Source organism: Hypanus sabinus, chromosome 9 (genome assembly GCF_030144855.1).
Source record: "Hypanus sabinus isolate sHypSab1 chromosome 9, sHypSab1.hap1, whole genome shotgun sequence".
NCBI lineage: Eukaryota > Metazoa > Chordata > Chondrichthyes > Myliobatiformes > Dasyatidae > Hypanus > Hypanus sabinus.
Window position 1 is genome coordinate 134,085,095 of NC_082714.1, and position 19,198 is coordinate 134,104,292.

Sequence of the window (19,198 nt, forward strand, 5' to 3'; positions counted from 1 at the left end):
TGGACCATAATTCTTTGCTCTTGTATTCAATGGTCCAAATAATGAAGGCCAGCATCAGATATGGTTTCTTAATCAAGCAACCTTCCTGTGCTGCTATTTTCAAGGATCACTGGACATGTTCACCAAAGTTCTGCTGTTCCACAACACTCCCTAGGACCCCACCATTCATGATGTGTGTCCAACCACATTGGTACTCTCAAAATGCATCACCTAAAGTTTATCAAGCTTAAACGCCAACTGAACTTTTCTCAGGCGATTTCACCAACTTATCATTATCACTCTGTTCCCTAAGAATATCTTCCATCAAAAACTCCACCAATCTTCATGTCATCTGTCAACTTAGTGATCAGGCTGCCCACATCCACATCAAACTCATTCACATATACTATAAACAGCAAAGCTCCCAATACTGATCCCTATGGAATGTCAGTAGTCACAGGCATCCAGTCACAAAAACAACACTCTACAATCATCCTCTGCACTCTACAACTCCTATTGCCAAGCCACTTAGAGATTCAATTTATCAATGTCCTAGATCCTAAACTGTTGGACCATTCTCCTACAAGGGTCATAGACATACTGAAGACCATGTAAGCCACACCTACTGCACTAACCTTATTAATATGCCTTGCTCCCTCTTCAAAATATGCTGTCAGATTGCTCAGGCAGGATCTGTCCTTGACAGAGCTATCTTTTGTTAATTCCAAACATGAAAACCTAGACTACTTACTCTTTTCCATAGGTGCTGCCTGGCCTGCTGAGTTCCTTCAGCATTTTCTGTGTGTTGCTTTAATTAATTCCCTACATTTTTGGGGGGAGCTCTTGGTGAATAAGAGCTGCTTGATAGCATTTTTTATGGCATTGTCAATCACTCTGGTAATAACAGACATTGGGTAGTAATTAATTAGGTAGGATTTATCTTGCATTTTGTGAACAGGATATTATTAAGCAATTGTCTGCATTGATAGGTATTGTTATAACAATGGCTACAGGTGCAATCAGTTCTGGAGCACAGGTTCTTCAGCCAGACTAGGATATTGGCTCCTTGCCTTTGTTGTATTCAGTTTTCTTGGCCATTTCTTAATATTGCATAGAGTGAATACACTTGGCTGAACATCTACACCCTTGATATAGTAGGACTGTCTCAGGAGGAAGCTGGAGGGCAAGGTGGATCATTTATTTAACATTTCTGGCTAAGCATGATTGCAAACAATACATCCTTACATTTAGCACACTAATTTCCATCATCATTAAAGATGTGGACATCGATCTCAAAGCTTCAAACTGATTTTTGGCCATTAGATCACTTAATCCTGTCCATTGCTTTTCTGTATTTGCTATTTAACACAAGCGTAGTTCAGTCAATCATATCAAAGGTCAGGCAACATAGTCTATAGGACACACACTCAAGACTGCACAGAACAGTATTGGTCCACTTAACTAGAATATTAACTAACAAGATGTTTTTAAAAACAAGAACATTTCATTTATTTTCACTTCAGCAAATTGAGCAGCCCCAGGAGTCTGTGCTCTCATTTTGCAGAGACTGCAAGAACATTGTAGCTGTTGGACAGCACAGAAGTCAAGGCTCACAATATTATCTCCCAAGATCCTTAGGTGTGCTTTACCTTCAGTCATATACTCCAGTTCTATAGTACTTACTCTAGGTAATTTAACTGTCTGCTGGAATAAAGTATCCAGGTTTCTATCCCCTTCCCTATCGTATCTTAATCTTAGGTTCTAACACATCAACTGTAAGTTGAGATTTCTCACACTGTGAACACTTATAGAAAATGTGGTTGATGTCATTCCCAATAGTATTTTTATATCAGTTATCACATAGTACTGCCGCATTGCAATACTTGCCCAGCCTTGCCTGTATTTAAATATTTAGTTAATGTAATCAATCTATTTAATGCTATCCCCATTGCTCTAGCCTCTCTGAACTCTTAGATGCTGCACTCAGAGGCTGCTCACAGACATGTAGCTAATAGTTCTTCACATTGATTGACTGCAATTTGGTATTGATATTGGTATTTGTTTATTATTGTCACATGTACCAAGATGCAATGGAAAACCTTGTCTTGCAACATGTTTGTGAAAATCAAATCACACAGTGCATTGAGCTAAAAAAGGTGTAACAGAAACAATGAAGAAGAAATGTAAAAGCTATCGAGAAAGTGCAGTGCTGGAAAACAATAAAGTGCAAGATCATAACGAGGTAGGTTGTGAGACTAAGAGCCATTTTAACGTACAAGACCTAGAAACCTGAAACTCTCAACCATCTCAACTTCAACACTGTTGATGTAGAGATTAGCTTGTGTACAGTTCCTCTTTCTGAACGCATTGGACACCTGTTTTATTTCATTGACATTGAAGGAAAGATTGTTGTGGTGATACCAGGTCACTAAGCTCTCTGTTCATTCCTGTACTCCTACTCATTGTTAGTTGAGATGCAGTTCACTATCTTGGTATCAGCCCAACTTGTAGATGGAGTTAGAGCAGAATCTAGGCACACAGACGTGAGTATACAGGGAGTAGACTAGGGGGATGAGGACACATCCCTGTGGATGTGTTTAGAATAATCATAGCAGAGGTGCTGCTGCCTATCTTTATTGATTTGAGGTTCCTAGTGATTTACATCAAATTCTGAAAAGGAAAACAATGAAGTACTTCATAATCTGACCTTGCAGAGTTTTGAATTACAATTGATTTGGTTGTAATGTAAAACAGCCCTGTATTATTCCTGCTGATTCATAGGATCACAGAATCATATAATACAGAAACAGGCCTTCTGGCCAACCTTGTCCATGCTGAACATGACACCTACATAGATGCCAAACCTATTTGCCTGCATTAGGCTCATATCCCTCTATTCTTGTTTATTTACTTGTGCAAATTACTTCAAAATGATCTAAGCTTCTGTTTCTAGATAATAAAATAGCCTCACGTGATCAACTTGCCCACCTCCTGCTCTCCAAATTCCTTTTGTTTCTGGCACTTTCAGTTTTGCTTTTTGTAACTTTTGTTCTTTCACTGTGATGTCTCTCTGAACTCATCTGAGTCTTTGCTTCATTAGTTGTAACTGGTTTCAATAAGCCAAGCAACCTTGCAACTCCTTAAGCCCTACTTTAACTCTTCCAATGGAACGGTCTAGAAAGTTATCTCTTGACATGCATTGAGGGATGAATGAAGTCATTCTCTAACTTCTGTAACTTCCAGTAATTACTTCCCTGAACCTCCTCTCTCTTTTTCCATTCCTCATTCTGGGTACCCTCTCACTTCCTCTCCTGCCCACTTCTTTCCTTTGCTCACCCTCCTCCTTCTCTTTCTTCATGGTCTATTGAACTCTCCTATTAGATTCCTTATCTCTTTAGACCTTTATTTCTTCCACTTATCCCCTCCCAGCTTCTTTCTTCATCTGCCCTCCCCCCCACCCACCTTCTCCCTTACTTAGTTTCACCTATCACTTGCCAGCTTATATGCCTTCACCTATCCCCACCTTCTTATTCTGGCTTCTTTCTTTCTGTTCCTGATGAAGGGTTTCAGCCCAAAATATTGACTGCTTATTCCCATCCATAGATGCTGCCTGAGTTGTTGAGTTCCTCCAGCAATTTGTGTGTTGATCAAGATTTTCAGCATCTATAGAATTTCTTGTGTTTACGAATATCTGTCCACATTTAAACTAAATGATAATTAAAAGCTGCAGATAGTGGAAATCTAAAAATCATAAAAGTGTTGGAAACACTCAGCAGGTCAGGCAGCATCTGTAGATGGAGAAACTGAAACAGCATTTCAGTATAAATATTTTTCATCAGATTCAAAAATTAACCTCTTTCTACAGGTACTGCATGCCCTTCTGTGTTTCCAGTGTTTTCAGTTTTTATTATATTCGAACTTGTTCTTATCAAAATGAATTAAACTTACAAATTCTTAATAAGCTTCCATTCAACCTACTGAGTGAGTTATTTGTCCTTTTTACCAAATCATCTGGGGAAAGCCCATTATAGTGAATAGATTTTGACACTGTGAGAGAAAGCAGTTTTTATTTCCATGAAACTGGATGCTGGTTAGCAACCAGGGCCTCAATGAATTCAGCCCTGCAGTACTGGATATAATTTTGATTACCTTACCCAAGAAAGGATAATGTTTTTTCCCTAGACTCTAGACCTTTTTAATACCATAGAACAATATCATTATGCAAGTGGTCTGTGGACCCCAGGTTGGGAAGTTCTGCCCTAGGGGATGGCAGCAAAGGTGCATCAAGTTCCGAGTCTGGCAGGACTGGTGTATGACGCTTGAGTTGGATTTTTTTTTGACTTAGTAGATAATTAGCTAGGAAATTTTTTCCTGCTCATTCACAAATGGTGAAAGCTTAAGTTTACAATTCTTCATCAGTATTTTCAAAATATGATTGACCCTACAGTATTACGAAAGGACCAATGAGCATCTAACGTGGACCTGAACTAGCAACCATATCTCTTTCCATTGATGCTGCCTGACCTGTTAAATTCCACCTCCTCCCCAGCATTTACTGTTTTTATTTCAGATAGCCAGCAACTTCAGATTCTTTAATTTTCATATGAAATTAGTCTGCTTTTTCTGTCTAAAATGGTATTTTTGTTGCATTTTACTTCACCCCAATAATAAATTGCTATATTTGCACTTACGGGTAAACTTAATTTGTTGCAATTACTCCTTGCCAGTAATGGTACTGCTGTTGATTTTACTCCGTTCAGTCATGCTTCTCTGATCCCTAATTTAAATGGGCAGAATTTAGAATAAAATGATGCTTATCATTATACAGAACATCTGATATTCATTTTTAAGTATGCAGGAACACAGTTACATCCAAACTTCCAAAATTTCTTGGCAACAGAAGGATGATTCCTGATCTCCTTTATCCACAGGATCTTAAAGATGTTCTGTGCAAATCACCGCCTGACTGATGTGTTCGGGGTGATCTTCCGCACAAACTTTACTGCAAGGGACAATTTCAGATTGAATGAAAGGTTCTGTGGCAGGATGGCCTAATTCATCTTCCACAATTTCAGAGTTTAGCACAGAGTGACACTTGGTATCTGCACAGGCTTTGTCTACACATTAACGCAGCCACACATTGAGGTAGACTTCTCTGTCTTCCCCGGAAGCTAACGATTGGTTTAGATGTGCAGTGTGATTAAATGATACACTTAAACCAATGGAAACATTATTTTGTTTTCCTTTTTATAACCTTTCAACGTTTGCATTCCAAGAATCAAAAGCACCTTTTCATCGATTTGCTGGATGCATGTGACAGAAACTTCCCCGTGCAGCAGGAAGAGAACAGCTTTGTCCTTGGTATGTAGCTATATGGACGCCACCGCACAATGAGCGATGCTGAACATTCTACGGTCTGTACAGATGTAATATTTGATACATTCGTGATTGAGTTTACTTATTTAGTTAGAAGCTCTATGTGAAGAACACTGTGGCATCGCTTACTGGAATAAATAAATAACGAGGTTGCACCAGCTAGGCTTGGATTCTGCCGGTGCCTGAATACGCTGAGTAAGGCAGGGGGCTCTGAGCAACGGTTCGGTGCCTAGGAACTGCGCCTGAAAATGAGGGTCTCTTTCGCATTTGCCATCTCCCTGGTTTCCTGCCCGCAAGAAATAACTACCCGGAAGTCGTGAAACTGAATTAGGTGTACCCGGAAGTCCTGAAATTGATTTCTGTGTAAAATGACACGTATGACAAACAGATCCGGATCGAAGGAAGAACAGGCGTATTTGTTTTCAGATGGGACTCGATCTAAGTTGAACTGAATTTTAATTAAAAAAAAATCACTCAAGCGAAAGCGAAAGTGGCCGATGATCAATAGTTAACTTCCTGCGAAAAAAAAAATCTGTGATGGTTTTGTTTGAAAAGTTTAATTGATGGCTTTTGCTGTGTATCATAATGGCGAGAAAAATGCTAGCATGGGCTTCAAGCTTCCAGGGGACTCAGAAACTGAGTTACCAGCCAACAGGATTCACTCCAATGGGACGTACTGGTCAAAGTAAGTAAGGTACTTACGTAGCTGAAAACTAAATGTTTATTTATTCGGAAAGTTATCGTTAAGTAGCAGGTAATGTCTATTCTGCTGATTGGCCAATGTGTTATAAGTCTCAAGAAGACGCCATTGCCTGAGTCTGATCCTCGTACAATGCGAAGGATTATAGGGTTATGAAATGTAAAATGAAAGGTTGGCGAGGTTTGTACCTGAACCGAGAATATACTATATGCCCATCAAGAGAAGCTGAGCTGGTGAGACTGTGGCAAAAAGAGTCTTGAGGAGTGACTTGATAGAGATCTTCAGAATTAAAGGGTTCTGAAGGTCAGATGTGGACTGATATCCAGGTCATAAAAATGAATCAGATACCATCAAATCCATTGCCAAGTTCGGGAGAAACTGTTAGCTCAAGAGTGGTAAGAGTGTGGAACTCAGTAGACTAGGGAGCTGTTGGAAGTGAATACGTTTGAACTAAATAAAGGAGAAAGGAATCGATACAGTGGAGTGGGAGATACTTGTGAAGAGCCATGTTTGTGGTGTGGATGTACAGTATTGATCTGAAAAGGCTGTTTCTTTAATGAAAGTTCTGTTTGACTCAAATGGAAAACATGTCAAATCTAGGTTAACAGTTTTCTTGTTTGTTTATTGTTTCTGAATCTTGGCTTTGTCATTTACATAGAATAGTACAACACAGCACTGACCCTTTAGCCCACAATATTGTGACAACTTCTAACGTTTTCTAAGATCCCTTCCCTGATACGGAGCCCGCCATCCTTCCATCCTTCACGTGTGAGTTTCTTAAATACTCCTAATGTATCTGCCTTTACCACCACTCCTGGCTGGGCATTCCACACACCCACACTCTCTGTATAAAAAAAAAACCTCCGACCCCCCCCCCCCCATGCTTTCCTCTAATCATCTTTAGATTATGCATATTATATTTGCAATTTATGCCCCGGGAAAAAGGTCTTTACTATCTTTTTGTACACCTCCACCAAGTCACCTTATCTTCCCTTGCTCCAAGGAGAAAAGTGCTAGCCCACTCAACCTATCCTCATAAGACTAAGTTTGTTCAATTTTTAATCCATAAAGTGGGCTTTAAAATCCATTTACTTTTCATGACTCAACTTACTAGAATGTCAGTATTTTACTCAATTCCTTTAACAATTAAATTGAACTGTTTGTTCAGGCATGGATGAGGAATTTTAGCATCTGACAATAGTTACCTTTTTTAAGTAGTTGAAATAACATTTTAGAATTTTTGAAAATTAAACTAAACCATGATGATAATAAATAGTTATTTCCATAAAATCTAGAGGACCAGATATAGATAGCAAATATTATGGAATATTTTGGGAAAGAGAGGACTCTTTAAGAAGGGAGGGAGGCAGAAGAAAGAAAATTATAGGTCTTTTGTTAAGGCTCAGGTTTTGTGGTACTCGGAGGCACATGATAAAGTAGGCCAAAGTCAGCAAAGTTTCCTTAATGGGAAATCTTGCCTGACAAATCTGTTGGAATTCTTCTAGGAAATAACAGTTGTTGTTTACTTGGATGTTCAGAAGGCTTTTGACAAGATGCCACACATGAAGCTGCTTAACAAGGTAAGAGCTTGTGGTATTACTAGAATGGATAGAGTACTGGCTGATTGGCAGGAGGCAAAGAGTGGGAATAAAGGGAGCCTTTTCTGGTTGACTGCCAGTGACTAGTAGTGTTCTGCAGACATTGGTGTTAGGACTGCTTCTTTTCATGGTATATGTCAATGATGTGGATGATGGAAGTGCTGGCTTTGTAACCAAGTTTGATGGAAGAGCAGTTATTATTAAGGAAGCAGGTAATCTGCAGAAGGACATAGACAGGTTGCGAGAATGAGGAAAGAAGTGGCAGATGGAATATTGTGTAGGGACTTGTATGATCATGCACTTTGGTAGAAGGAATAAAGGTGTAGACTTTTCTAAATGGGAGCAAACTCAGAAATTGATGCAAAGGGAATCTTGCACAAGGGAGTCTTTCTGCAGGATTCGTGCAGGTTGAGTCAATGGTAAGGAAGGCAGCTGCAATGTTAACAATCATTTTGCGAGGACTAGAATATAAGAGCAAGGATATAATGCGGAGGCTTTATATAGCTTTGGTAAGACTACACTTTGAGTGTTGTAAGCAGTTTTGAGCTCTTATCAAGGAAAAGATGTACTAGCATTGAAGAGGGTCCAGAGGAAGTTTACGAGAATGATTCTGGGAACAAAAGGGTTAATGTATGAAGAGCGTTGGATGGCTCTGGGCCTGTACATGCTGGAGTTTATAAGAATAAGGGGTGATCCAATTGAAACCTATGGAATATTGAAAGACCTTGATAGAGTGGGTGTGTATGGGATGTTCCCTGTAATGGAGGAGCCTAGGACCAGAGGGAACAGACTCAGAATAGAGGGATTTAGAACAGAGATGAGGAGGAACTTACCTAGCAGGAGGGTAGTGAATCTGTGGGAACAGACGATTTTGGAGGCCTGGTCATTGGGTATATTTAGTAGAGGCTGATATGTCCTTGGTTAGTTAGGCTGTCAAAGATTACTGGGAGAAGGTAGGAAAATGGGGTTGGGAGGAATAATAAATCAGCCATGATGGAGTGGTGGAGCAGACTTGATGGACTGAATGGCCTAATGGTCTAAAGCTCTGACCTTGGATTCTCTGTGAATTGGGAGCAGAATGGAACTGTTTCAGAAGCTCACTTACCAAAACCTACTTTCACCAACAGTTCTAATCCAGAACTTGTGATCATGCAAAGGCAGTGAGCTTACTCAGTATCTCTACTACTTCTCACAAAGCAACATCTCCTAATCTTAACTTTGCAATAGATATTCTAAACTATTTTCTGAGTTCATATTTTAGAGAATCGCCAATACCCTTGAAAGGAAAAGGGCCCAGTCCATTTTGGGTAAAGCCTTCCCCACCATTGAACACATCTACATGGAGCAGGCTCACAGGAAAGCAGCATCCATCATCAGGGACCCCATAGTGCTGTCATCAGGAAGAAGGTACAGGCACCTCAGGACTCACACCTGCAGGTTCAGGAACATAACTTTACTCAGCTTCACTTGCTCCAGCACTGAAATGTTCTCATAACCTATGGAGTCACTTTCAAGGAGTCTTCATCTCATGTTCTTAATATTTATTGCTTCCTTGCTCACTTATTCATTCATTCATTCATACATTCTTTCTCGTGTTTGTATTTGCACCTTGGCTTTTGTCCGCCCTGTTGGGTGCAGTCTTTCATTGATTCTATTATGCTTCCTGGATTAACCAAGTATGTCCACTTGAAAATGAATATCCGGTTTGTATATGGTGACATATATGTACTTTGATAATAAATTTACTTTGAACTTTGAGATACACAGCCACAGAAGCTAGTGCTTTGGCCCATTGTGCCTATCAGTCATATTTTCATGAAATGAAAAATGGTGTAAATCACATTTCCTTCCTGGTGCACTGATTTGTAACCTGCCTTTCTCACCCTTCCTGTATAGCAACTTACCGAGTTACTTAAAAGGAAAGCCACCTTTATAGGCATTCTGTAAGAAGCATCTGATTAGTGTTTCAGTAAAGTCCTTTTTTTCTCCCCTTGTTTGTTTCACTAAGAACCTTCAGTGCGTGTGGTCTTTATTCGTTCATAAATTTAAGGCTTTAATCATCCCTTTATAAGCTGCTTCACTTCTGCTGCTGTTCACACTGCCCACATTGATGGTGTTTCAGTATAGAAAAATTTGGCCTGTATCCTCAGTGCATTGCATAGTACCCCTCCAACTACCCAGTACAAGAACTCAGTGCTTCAACGAATAAAAGCAATCACCTTTACCACCTTATCAACCACTGCAGTCACTTTCAGAGAGCTATGGAGTTGGACCCCTAGATTCCACTGTATATCAGTATTGGTAAGGATCTTGCCTTTAACAGTATACTGTACATTTACATTTGATTCCCCAAAGTGCAACAATTCACATTTGGCCAGACGAAGTTTCATTTGCCATTACTCCAACCATATTTGCAACTGATCTAAATCCTGCTGCTGCTGTTTGGTTTACAATCTTCTACGTCATCCAGCCCACTACCAATCTTTGTATTGCCTGCAAACTTACCAATCCACCCATCCCCATATCCATCTAGGTCATTTACATATATCGGAAAAGCAGAGGTTCCAGTTCAGATCCCTGAAGAACAACTTCAGCAAGAATTAATCCCATTACTTCTGCCCTCTGTTTTAATTATAAATTGAAAACAGCTAAGTCACCATGGATTGAATGCATCTTAATCTTCTTGATAAATTTGCCACATTGTTGTCAAACACCTTACCAAAATCTATGTAGACAACATCCACCGCTGTAACTTTATCAATCAAGTATACCACTGTCGCCAGGTCAAGATCCTGGTACTCTCTCCTTAACAGCATTGTGGGTTTGCCCACATCTCAAGGACTGCAGCATTTCATGAGGGCAGCTCACAATGATCTTCTCAAGGGCAGTGAGGGATGGTCCATTAAACTTGGCTCAGGCTGCAAAGTGCAGATCGCTTGAAGGAATTTGAAATAAAAAGATGACATTGAATTGAACACCACCCTGTGGAAATTAAAGTGGGAGTATGGAAAATGGAAGCAGTGTGACTGTTATGAGTACAGACTGGAATGTTTTTCCCTTGAGATGTTATTGTATTTGCCACTGCAGTCTATAGCATAAACAACGTCAGTTCTATTTTCAGAATAAATCCACTTAATTTCTCCTGATGAAAGGTTTCGGCCTGAAACGTTGTTATTACCTCCTCCCATAGATGTTGTCTGGCCTGCTGAGTTCTGCCAACATTTTGTGTTTTTTTTATTTATTTCCAGCATCTGCAGATTCACTCGTGTTCCACTTAATTTCTCACAAGTTAACTGTTCATGGTTGTGTTCTTTGCAACACAATTGACATAGCTTGCACATTTTTGCTCATTGCAGTTTGTGGGACCTCCACCATAGAGAAATCACATGGTCTTTCTTAATTCCTACAGGTTAGATGCCAAGTCATGGATTCCCTTTCTGTTCAGTGGCACATGCCTCCTCTACTGTGCCAGAGTAACACTGCCCATCTGTGTATCTGCCATGGCGGAACAATTCGACTGGGACAAGAAACAGTCTGGAATTGTACTTGGAAGTTTCTTTTGGGGCTACTGTCTGACACAAATATTAGGTGGCTACATCAGTGACAGGTGAGATGGAAATTTTAAATAACACATATTTGAATATTTACTACTATCTGTTGCTTAAGTTTTTGTTGAAACTTGTTTGAGCAGGTGTTACTCTTCATTGGAACTACAGAGCCACAAGCAATTAAATTGCGGAAGGAAAAAATGGGTTGAACAGAGTCAAGCAAGATCTGAGCATAGCATTTCATTCTGCTTTGGATCCCTGCACGCTTGGCTTTAGAGAATGAGACAAAGATGTACATACTATGGGTCATTAATTACAAAACTATAATTTCTAAATGTAGTTGACAACAATTACATGGCTTGAACTTGTTGTTCTACATGTAATGAAAAGTTTTAGAATTCAAACAGATATGATGAATAAGGTATTCTTTTCTGGTCTGGCCATTTGTTGGTACTTGTTTTTAATAGTCAGTCTATTTTTCTCTAAATTCATAGACACTTTTTACACATATGTTTATTGATTCTATACATTTCATTTTGAATTTTAATGCAATTCCTTTATATTTATTAATAGAAGAAATCTAAGGATATTTATAAAAATGGTGTTACATATATGTGAATAGTAGATATGTCATCTGCTAGGATTTGGTGGAGAAGGAATGAATAGGAAGCTTAATTAAATAGACAATAGACAATAGGTGCAGAAGTAGACCATTCGGCCCCTTGAGTCTGCACCGCCATTCTGAGATCATGGCTGATCATTCACTATCAATACCTAGTCCCTGCCTTGTCCCCATATCCCTTGATTCCCCTATCCATCAGATATCTATCTAGCTCCTTCTTGAAAGCATCCAGAGAATTGGCCTCCACCATTTTCCGAGGCAGTGCATTCCACACCTCCACAACTCTCTGGGAGAAGAAGCTCTTCCTCAACTCTGTTTTAAGTAACTGACCTCTTATTCTCAATCCATGCCCTTTGGTACTGGACTCTCCCAACATCTGGAACATATTTCCTGCCTCAATCCTATCAAATCCTTTAATTATCTTAAACGTTTCAATCAGATCCCCTCTCAATCTCCTCAATTCCAGCGTGTACAAGCCCAATCTCTCCAATCTCTCTGCGTAAGACAGCCCTGCCATCCCAGGAATCAACCTAGTGAATCTACGCTGCACTTCCTCAATTGCCAGAATGTCCTTCCTTAAACCTGGAGACCAAAACTGTACACAATATTCCAGGTGTGGTCTCACCAGGGCCCTGTACAAATGCAAAAGGACATCCTTGCTCTTGTACTGAATTCCCCTTGTAATAAAGGCCAACATTCCATTTGCCCTCTTCACTGCCATAATCAATAAGTACATATTAGAAAAGTATTTCATTTTAATTATGTGTTCTATAACTTTCTAAGATGTATTCAGTGCCTTTTTAATATGATTTTATTGCTTTCCTTCATCAAATATATATATTTACATCCCTTTACCCCACTGGTGCTTAGGTCAGCAATGAAAGTCCTCCCTCTCTGTCTGTCCATGCTGTCACACACAGATATAGAAGGATTCTTCATTGCTGTTTCTGTAATAATTTTTTGACCACTCAGGCCATGAGCTGAACAACTGAACCTGGAGAACCAGTGGACGTTAGTCTGGCCTCTACCCATGGATCTGTTTGGCATGGGTGACCCTACCAAAAGTTAAAGCACAAGGCCCTGACTCTATCCAAAGTGGCTCACTCGGTCACTGAGGCACACAAGCCTCCATACCCTACGACAAGTTTGTGGCCCTCTTGGAGGGTAAAATACACACACACACACACACACACACACACACACACACACACACACACACACACACACACACACACACACACACACACACACACACACACACTAAATGCCAGCTCTTTCTTAGTTGTATAGCGCTATACAAGCTCTTATGATTGTAAAAGTAGAGGCACTGAGCAGAAAGATGTCTTTGAACATAAACATACTGCATATTTGCTTTCCAGAAATCCTATACAATCTACCACATCACAGAATGCATATTTCCTAGGCACCAGTGAAGTTTTTCCTAGTAATTATGGTGGTGTGTATATTAACATGTGGAAGCAGCTAGCACCAAACAATAAAAAATCATTGCATTCATTTAAAGCAGCTGATTGCAGAATTGGCTGTTTAACAACTTCCTCATTTTCATAGTGCATTTTTTATGAGGAAGAACTTACTACTGTTACTGTAAGTGTTAAAGTTAGTTTTATGTTACACATAATTATATCCCCTTTTATAATGTATTACATAAACAATAAAGATGACTAGTAAGAGTGCAAATTGCTTTTTCAGTGAAACTCTGATATTTAAACATATTTAATATGAATTTCTACTTTGACCTATCCATTTTTTAAAAACAGATTGGGTGGAGACAAAATTCTTATGCTTTCAACTTGTGCCTGGGGATCAGTAATCTTGTTGACTCCACTTCTCGTGTACAGGAGCTCTGCACCGATTGTTCTTTTGACAGCATCCAGATTCCTTATGGGCTTGTTACAGGGTGAGTTTCAACAGTGGTGGAAAGGGAGTGTCTTTCTTTTTGTTGTCGCAGAGTTTGTGGTAGCAGCAGCAGGTGATTGTTGACACTTCCCTGTAAAACTACCCCAGCAACTTCTATCTTTTATACATTTGAGGTTCATGAGTTGTTTTCATGACTCTCTGCTTATCCATAGGTTAGGCTGGCTGGCAGGGGATTGCACATTAGCATAGGAGGTAGTGTAATGCTATTAGAGTGGCAATGGCCGGGATTCAATTGCCTCTGCTCTCTGTAAAGAGTTCATTTGCTCCTTTCTCCCACATTCCAAAGACGCACAGGTTAGAAGGTTAATTGTTTACAAGAGTGTAATTATGTGGCATGGGCTTATTGGTCTGGAAGAGCCTGTTGCTGTGCTTCCTCTCTAAACAACATTAAACTTTATATAGATATGGTCTAGGATTTTGCAAACTGTTCTCACTCTAAATAAACATTGAAAGTGCTCGGTTGTGGAATTGAACTTGAGCTTTTAATAGCAAAGTAACCCAGAATTATTGCTATGGGATGTGACAACTTAATTACTCCTTCCATTTTGTGATTAACTGTTACATAGTTTCTAATAGTTTATAAAATTTTATCTTATCAGCCACACCTGTGTGTTCAGTCTTTCTTTTCCTGGTTAAATAATACCTCTGTTATTTTTATTTCCTGATTTGCTCTCTCTGAGAATTCTTCAGCCAGGTTGATGGAACTTTTTGTTGAGTTCTGTAGATGTGGAGTGAGTGGTGCCCAATTGTAGATCACTTTGGAAAGTGGCAAATCAGCCTCTTGTCTTAACCTTTTCTATGCATGGAGGTGAGCAGGGAGTGCCATTCCTTTGCAATGATCACTTGCTTTGGTAAAATTATTTAAAGCATATTGAAACAGACTACTGCTTGGTTTCTCTTCCTGAAACTTCAACTTTAATGTACTTAACTATGGACATACAATGTAACCATAAATTAGAAGTCGTAGTTACTGTTTTTCATCACAAAGAAGTCTTAGTTACTGTTTTTTATCACTCTTAAGATATTTTGTCTTCATACCCATTTATGTAAAAAATATCTTCAAAGAAAGCTTTTAAAACAATATTGGTAAGTGTAGAAGTGGCAGTCCAATTCTCGGGATCTGACACTAGTAATTCAGAGGAAGGAGCTGCAATGTTTGGGTGAAATGTATGAACTAGACTGGTGGCAAAGTCTGAGTGAAGATATAGATAGAAATGTGAAACAGGTTTTAAACATCCAAAGTTCCGGAGGTATGGGACAAACACAAAGGTACATTAAGAATAAGCAAAGAATGCTGCTTTCACAGTGTAGAATACCAGAAGAGAGAGAAAGAATGTTTCCATAATTCCTTACTACATAGAAGGAGGCCATTCAGTTTACTTGTCCATGCTGGGTCTCACAGCAAACCCATCAATCCCATTCCCCCACTTCCTTCACAGAAACACTTTCTCACATTGCCATGCCATCAGCACTCATGATGTTTCTGATAATTTACAGCAGCCAGTTATCTTACCAACCGGCATGTCTTTGGGGTGTGAGTGGAAATTGAAACCCACAGGCAGATTCTACACAAATAGCTCCCAAGATCAGGAACTGTTAAGTATATAGTGCACAATAATTAAATACCTTCCAAAGATCAGGCAGGATTATTGAAGCATTATTGTCTATCAAATAACTTATAGAATTTTAGCAACAGAACATGGGAATTGAAATCAATAATTAGAGATGAAGAAATGGGTGAAATATGATTTGTAGAAATCCTAAAAATTCAGCCGCAAATCTATGCTGCCTCTTTTTTGTTGAACATTTGCAGATCTTTTCCTTCAGTAGCCCATCAAAGCCCTACTCCGGGTAACTATCACATGCAGTATGAAACTTCTTAACAACAAACCTGAGCTTGTCTTTCACCAAGGCAATGTTAGTATTTTGCTCGTGATGGATCCTCCAATTTGAATTAAGCTCTCTTAAATTTTCAACATTTAATGTGTTCAAAAATTATAAATAAATAAAACACTGATGCTAGTAAGGATTCTTTTCATTTAATTTTATTTGTTATGTGAGTGTCATAGTTACTTCAGTGTTAAACAACTCTCTTGTTACAGTGTCTGAAGATATATGGTAAGAATGAATGAAATTGACAATATGATCGCATGGAAAAAATGTCTTAATGGAATGTTGTAAAAGATAGTAGAAGAGTAGATTCTGATAAGGATTGATAATTAACCTGGTTAGATATAGTCAAGGGTCTTACTGGACAGGGGAAATGTTTACTAGTTGTTAGATGATCCATTCTGATTTCAAATTGATTCTGTGTGACAGCACTTTTCTGAAGTGCAGTCAGGTTTATTCAAAGCCTTTGGCAAAAGCACACTTATTCGAGAGTATTAAATTAAAATTAGATACAATATTGCCAGATCCATTTGGAAGGTCCCATTCATATTCTTCTCATGCCACATCAGGCAAGGCAAACTGAAAGCATTTGTCTCTCAGAAGTATCAAGTTCATGTGTGTATCCATTAGGGTCACTTACTCATTTTGCTTGTTTGCTTAAATGCTATTCTTGTGTTTCCTGTCTTTCCATCTGTCATCACAAAAGTATTAAGCCAACATTATTTTTTCTACAGGTCAGGAATTGATCGTGGTTTGTGGAATGTTGATTCATTGTGCATGCTTCCAGTTAATTAACTACTTCATTTATCTTAAACTTTGCTTGTTTGGCCTTTCAACTTCACTTTTTCATTACACATTTCATTCTGCAAGCATGAATCCAAGCTTCTTTTTGTTTATAACTTGAATCATTCATCTAACTTCCACTCTGACCTCTCTGTCCTTAGCCACACATGCCGTTCTAGTGAAGCTTGAGGATCAGACCCGCATCTTCCATCTAGGCACATCGCAACCTTCTAGTCAACATGAATTCAACAGTTTCTGACAATTGGCATTCTAAATGCAAAATTCCAGCACACTCCACACACCTCTATAAATTTGAATAAATATTCTGTGTTTACATATTATACAACAAACCTTGTATTCACAAACAAAACTATGTATTATCATTGTGTGTCATTTAAACTTGGCCTTTCACAGACTTTGCTTTTGTTCTTTCCTTTTGCCTTTATTTGCATTTAAAAAATTGCCTTTTTTTCTGATTCTGATCTATCAGACTATGAAACTTTAACTCCATTTCTTGTTTTCTCATATAGAAACAATGATAGAAGTAGGCCTCTAGCCCTTTGAGTCTTGCCATTCATCAAGATACTGACTTATCTTCAAACTCTGTGCCATTTTCCTGTCTTATTGCCATAACCTCTGATTCTAGTTAGAAATGCTTCAACATTAGTTTGAATGAACTGAGTCTACACAGCCACCTAAGGTAGAGATCTCCAGAAATTTGCCACACTTTTGAGTGAAGAATTGCTTTCTCATCTCAGTACTAAATGGCCTATCCTGCACTCTCCAACTTTAAGTCCTTATCGTCTAATTTCTCAGCCGGGGAAACATCCTGCCTCCAGTGAACTTCGAAGATATAGTCAGCACTTTACAACTTTCGATGGGATCTCCTCCTCTTTATTTTTGATGATTACTTATTTCCTTCTCCACAGCTGCCTAACTGTCTTCATATTTCCAACATCCACAGTACTTACTTAATATTTTCAGTATTCACGGTAATTTGCTATTGCAACCATATTTCACAACTAAGGATAGTGTCCTTTGTGGGAATTCTATTAGTTGCAGATTGCCTTGTTCAAAAGCTTGAAAATATCAGTGACTGTGTGAAGTAAAGGCTGCTTTTTAAAATACCATATGCTGGAGCATTATTTTGTATAAATAGACTATGTAATATAAAACAAGATAGTAACTGTTCAGAAAATGCACCAACAAATAATTAAGTTTCATAGTTTAAATCTATTATGGTCTAATTAAAGGTGGGGTTTGATAGGTTTTGGTAAGTTTATATTCTGTTCATTTTGAACAGCATATAAACTTACTTTTAAATTACACTATCCTAAGGTCCAGTAACATAATGCAGGGTGCATACTTCTACTGAGTAAATGGAGAACTGCTTTTGCATCTAGCATTTATTTATTTTCTAGTTATTAAAAAATCTGCATTTGTCAGTATTTTGCAAAGCTGTTGTTAGTATTGTACTAATGTCCTCCTTGTTTTGGTTTATTTTTTATTTTCCATTTTACCATCTTGATGGCAGGCCGCTTCCATACTTCAGAGCCCAGCTGTAGCTGCAACAGAGAACTAATGTGAATTATCACCTAATGGGGCATTTAATCACTTTCTATATGCACATTATTAAAATAAAATTTTGTTTTTTTCCCCAGTGGAAAAAGAGCAGAGTAGTGGAATGTTTAAAAGGACAAATAGATTATGACATGGTGTATATTTTGCTTGTGGATATTAACAAGATTCTGGTTTGCCACAGAAATGACAAATCTCAGATCACAGAAAGAACTCATTTTAAATGACAGTCACAGTATTCTTCATGGGTGTAGTGTTTCACAATATCCTCTTGTCAAAATACCACAATTTGATATTTTAGAGCACAAAACTTTAAATCAAATTTGAAGTACCTTTAAAGCTGAGAACAATTTTAACCCCTTCAAAGTGGTAATTGCTTTCAGGTAAATAAAATAACAATAGACGATAACATCTCTCTTTTTCTCTGTGGATTCTAGGTGTATTTTATCCATCCCTAACAAGTTTATTCTCCAATAAAGTGCGAGAATGTGATCGAGCATTTACCTCCAGTACTGTCTGCACAGGTGCTCAAGTTGGGTGAGTTGCAACGTACAGGCGAACTGCAAGAAGTTGGGACCAAGATAAAAATACTTTGTCATACTAATTGTTGACAATACTATGTGTATTACCAGCAACTGAGAATACAAGGCATAAACTTAGCAGACATGTGTTCTAAACATTTGCAGGCTTGAAATTACTGTGGCTAACATTTATGAAAGTATTGTTGCATTTTTGTTTTGTTTCAGGAATCTTGACATTGCAATTGATAATGAACAATAAATGTGGATGGGCTACATTTATTGTGCATTCCCAATTGTCTATTGAACTGAAAATTCTGTTTGGCGATTTCTCTTAATGATTTTGTTGTAGATGGAGATAAGTATGGTTCCTTACTAGATCTACCAACATAATAAATAAAGTAACAGGCAAATTCCCACTACTGTTCCCTTAACTGTTGTTGTTGAGGCAATTCAGTCTTAATTTCTAAAACTTTTGATTGACAAACTTGAGTTTGCATCCTTAATTGTTATGTTACATTTGTACTAAACCTATTTATTTTTAAGATATGGCCCAGGAAGGTTACATTTGATTTGTATTGAATATAGTTTAGAGTATTTCTGCTGGCTAAAATTTTCAGGTTAATAGGGAACTGCAAGGAAACCATATTTTTAACTGATTCAGCCTC

At 38.4% G+C, this 19,198-nt stretch overlaps 1 protein-coding gene across 3 annotated transcripts in view; it reads left to right on the forward strand.

The window, feature by feature from the left end:
• The first annotated feature begins 5,739 nt into the window (after positions 1–5,739).
• Positions 5,740–19,198, forward strand: part of slc17a9b (solute carrier family 17 member 9b) — a 36,624-nt gene continuing 23,165 nt past the window's right edge. Inside the window, exons 1-5 of one of the 3 annotated variants that reach the window (XR_009514104.1) lie at positions 7,546–7,635; positions 8,915–9,060; positions 11,063–11,260; positions 13,602–13,741; positions 18,450–18,549. Coding sequence is in view for 2 of the 3 variants with exons in the window: in XM_059980630.1 (XP_059836613.1) it covers positions 7,609–7,635; positions 8,915–9,060; positions 11,063–11,260; positions 13,602–13,741; positions 18,450–18,549 (611 nt within the window). In the remaining variant the exon portion in view is untranslated. Of the gene's footprint in view, positions 6,041–7,545; positions 7,636–8,914; positions 9,061–11,062; positions 11,261–13,601; positions 13,742–18,449; positions 18,550–19,198 lie in introns of those variants that run through there. The other 2 variants (XM_059980630.1, XM_059980631.1) reach the window with 2 other exon arrangements.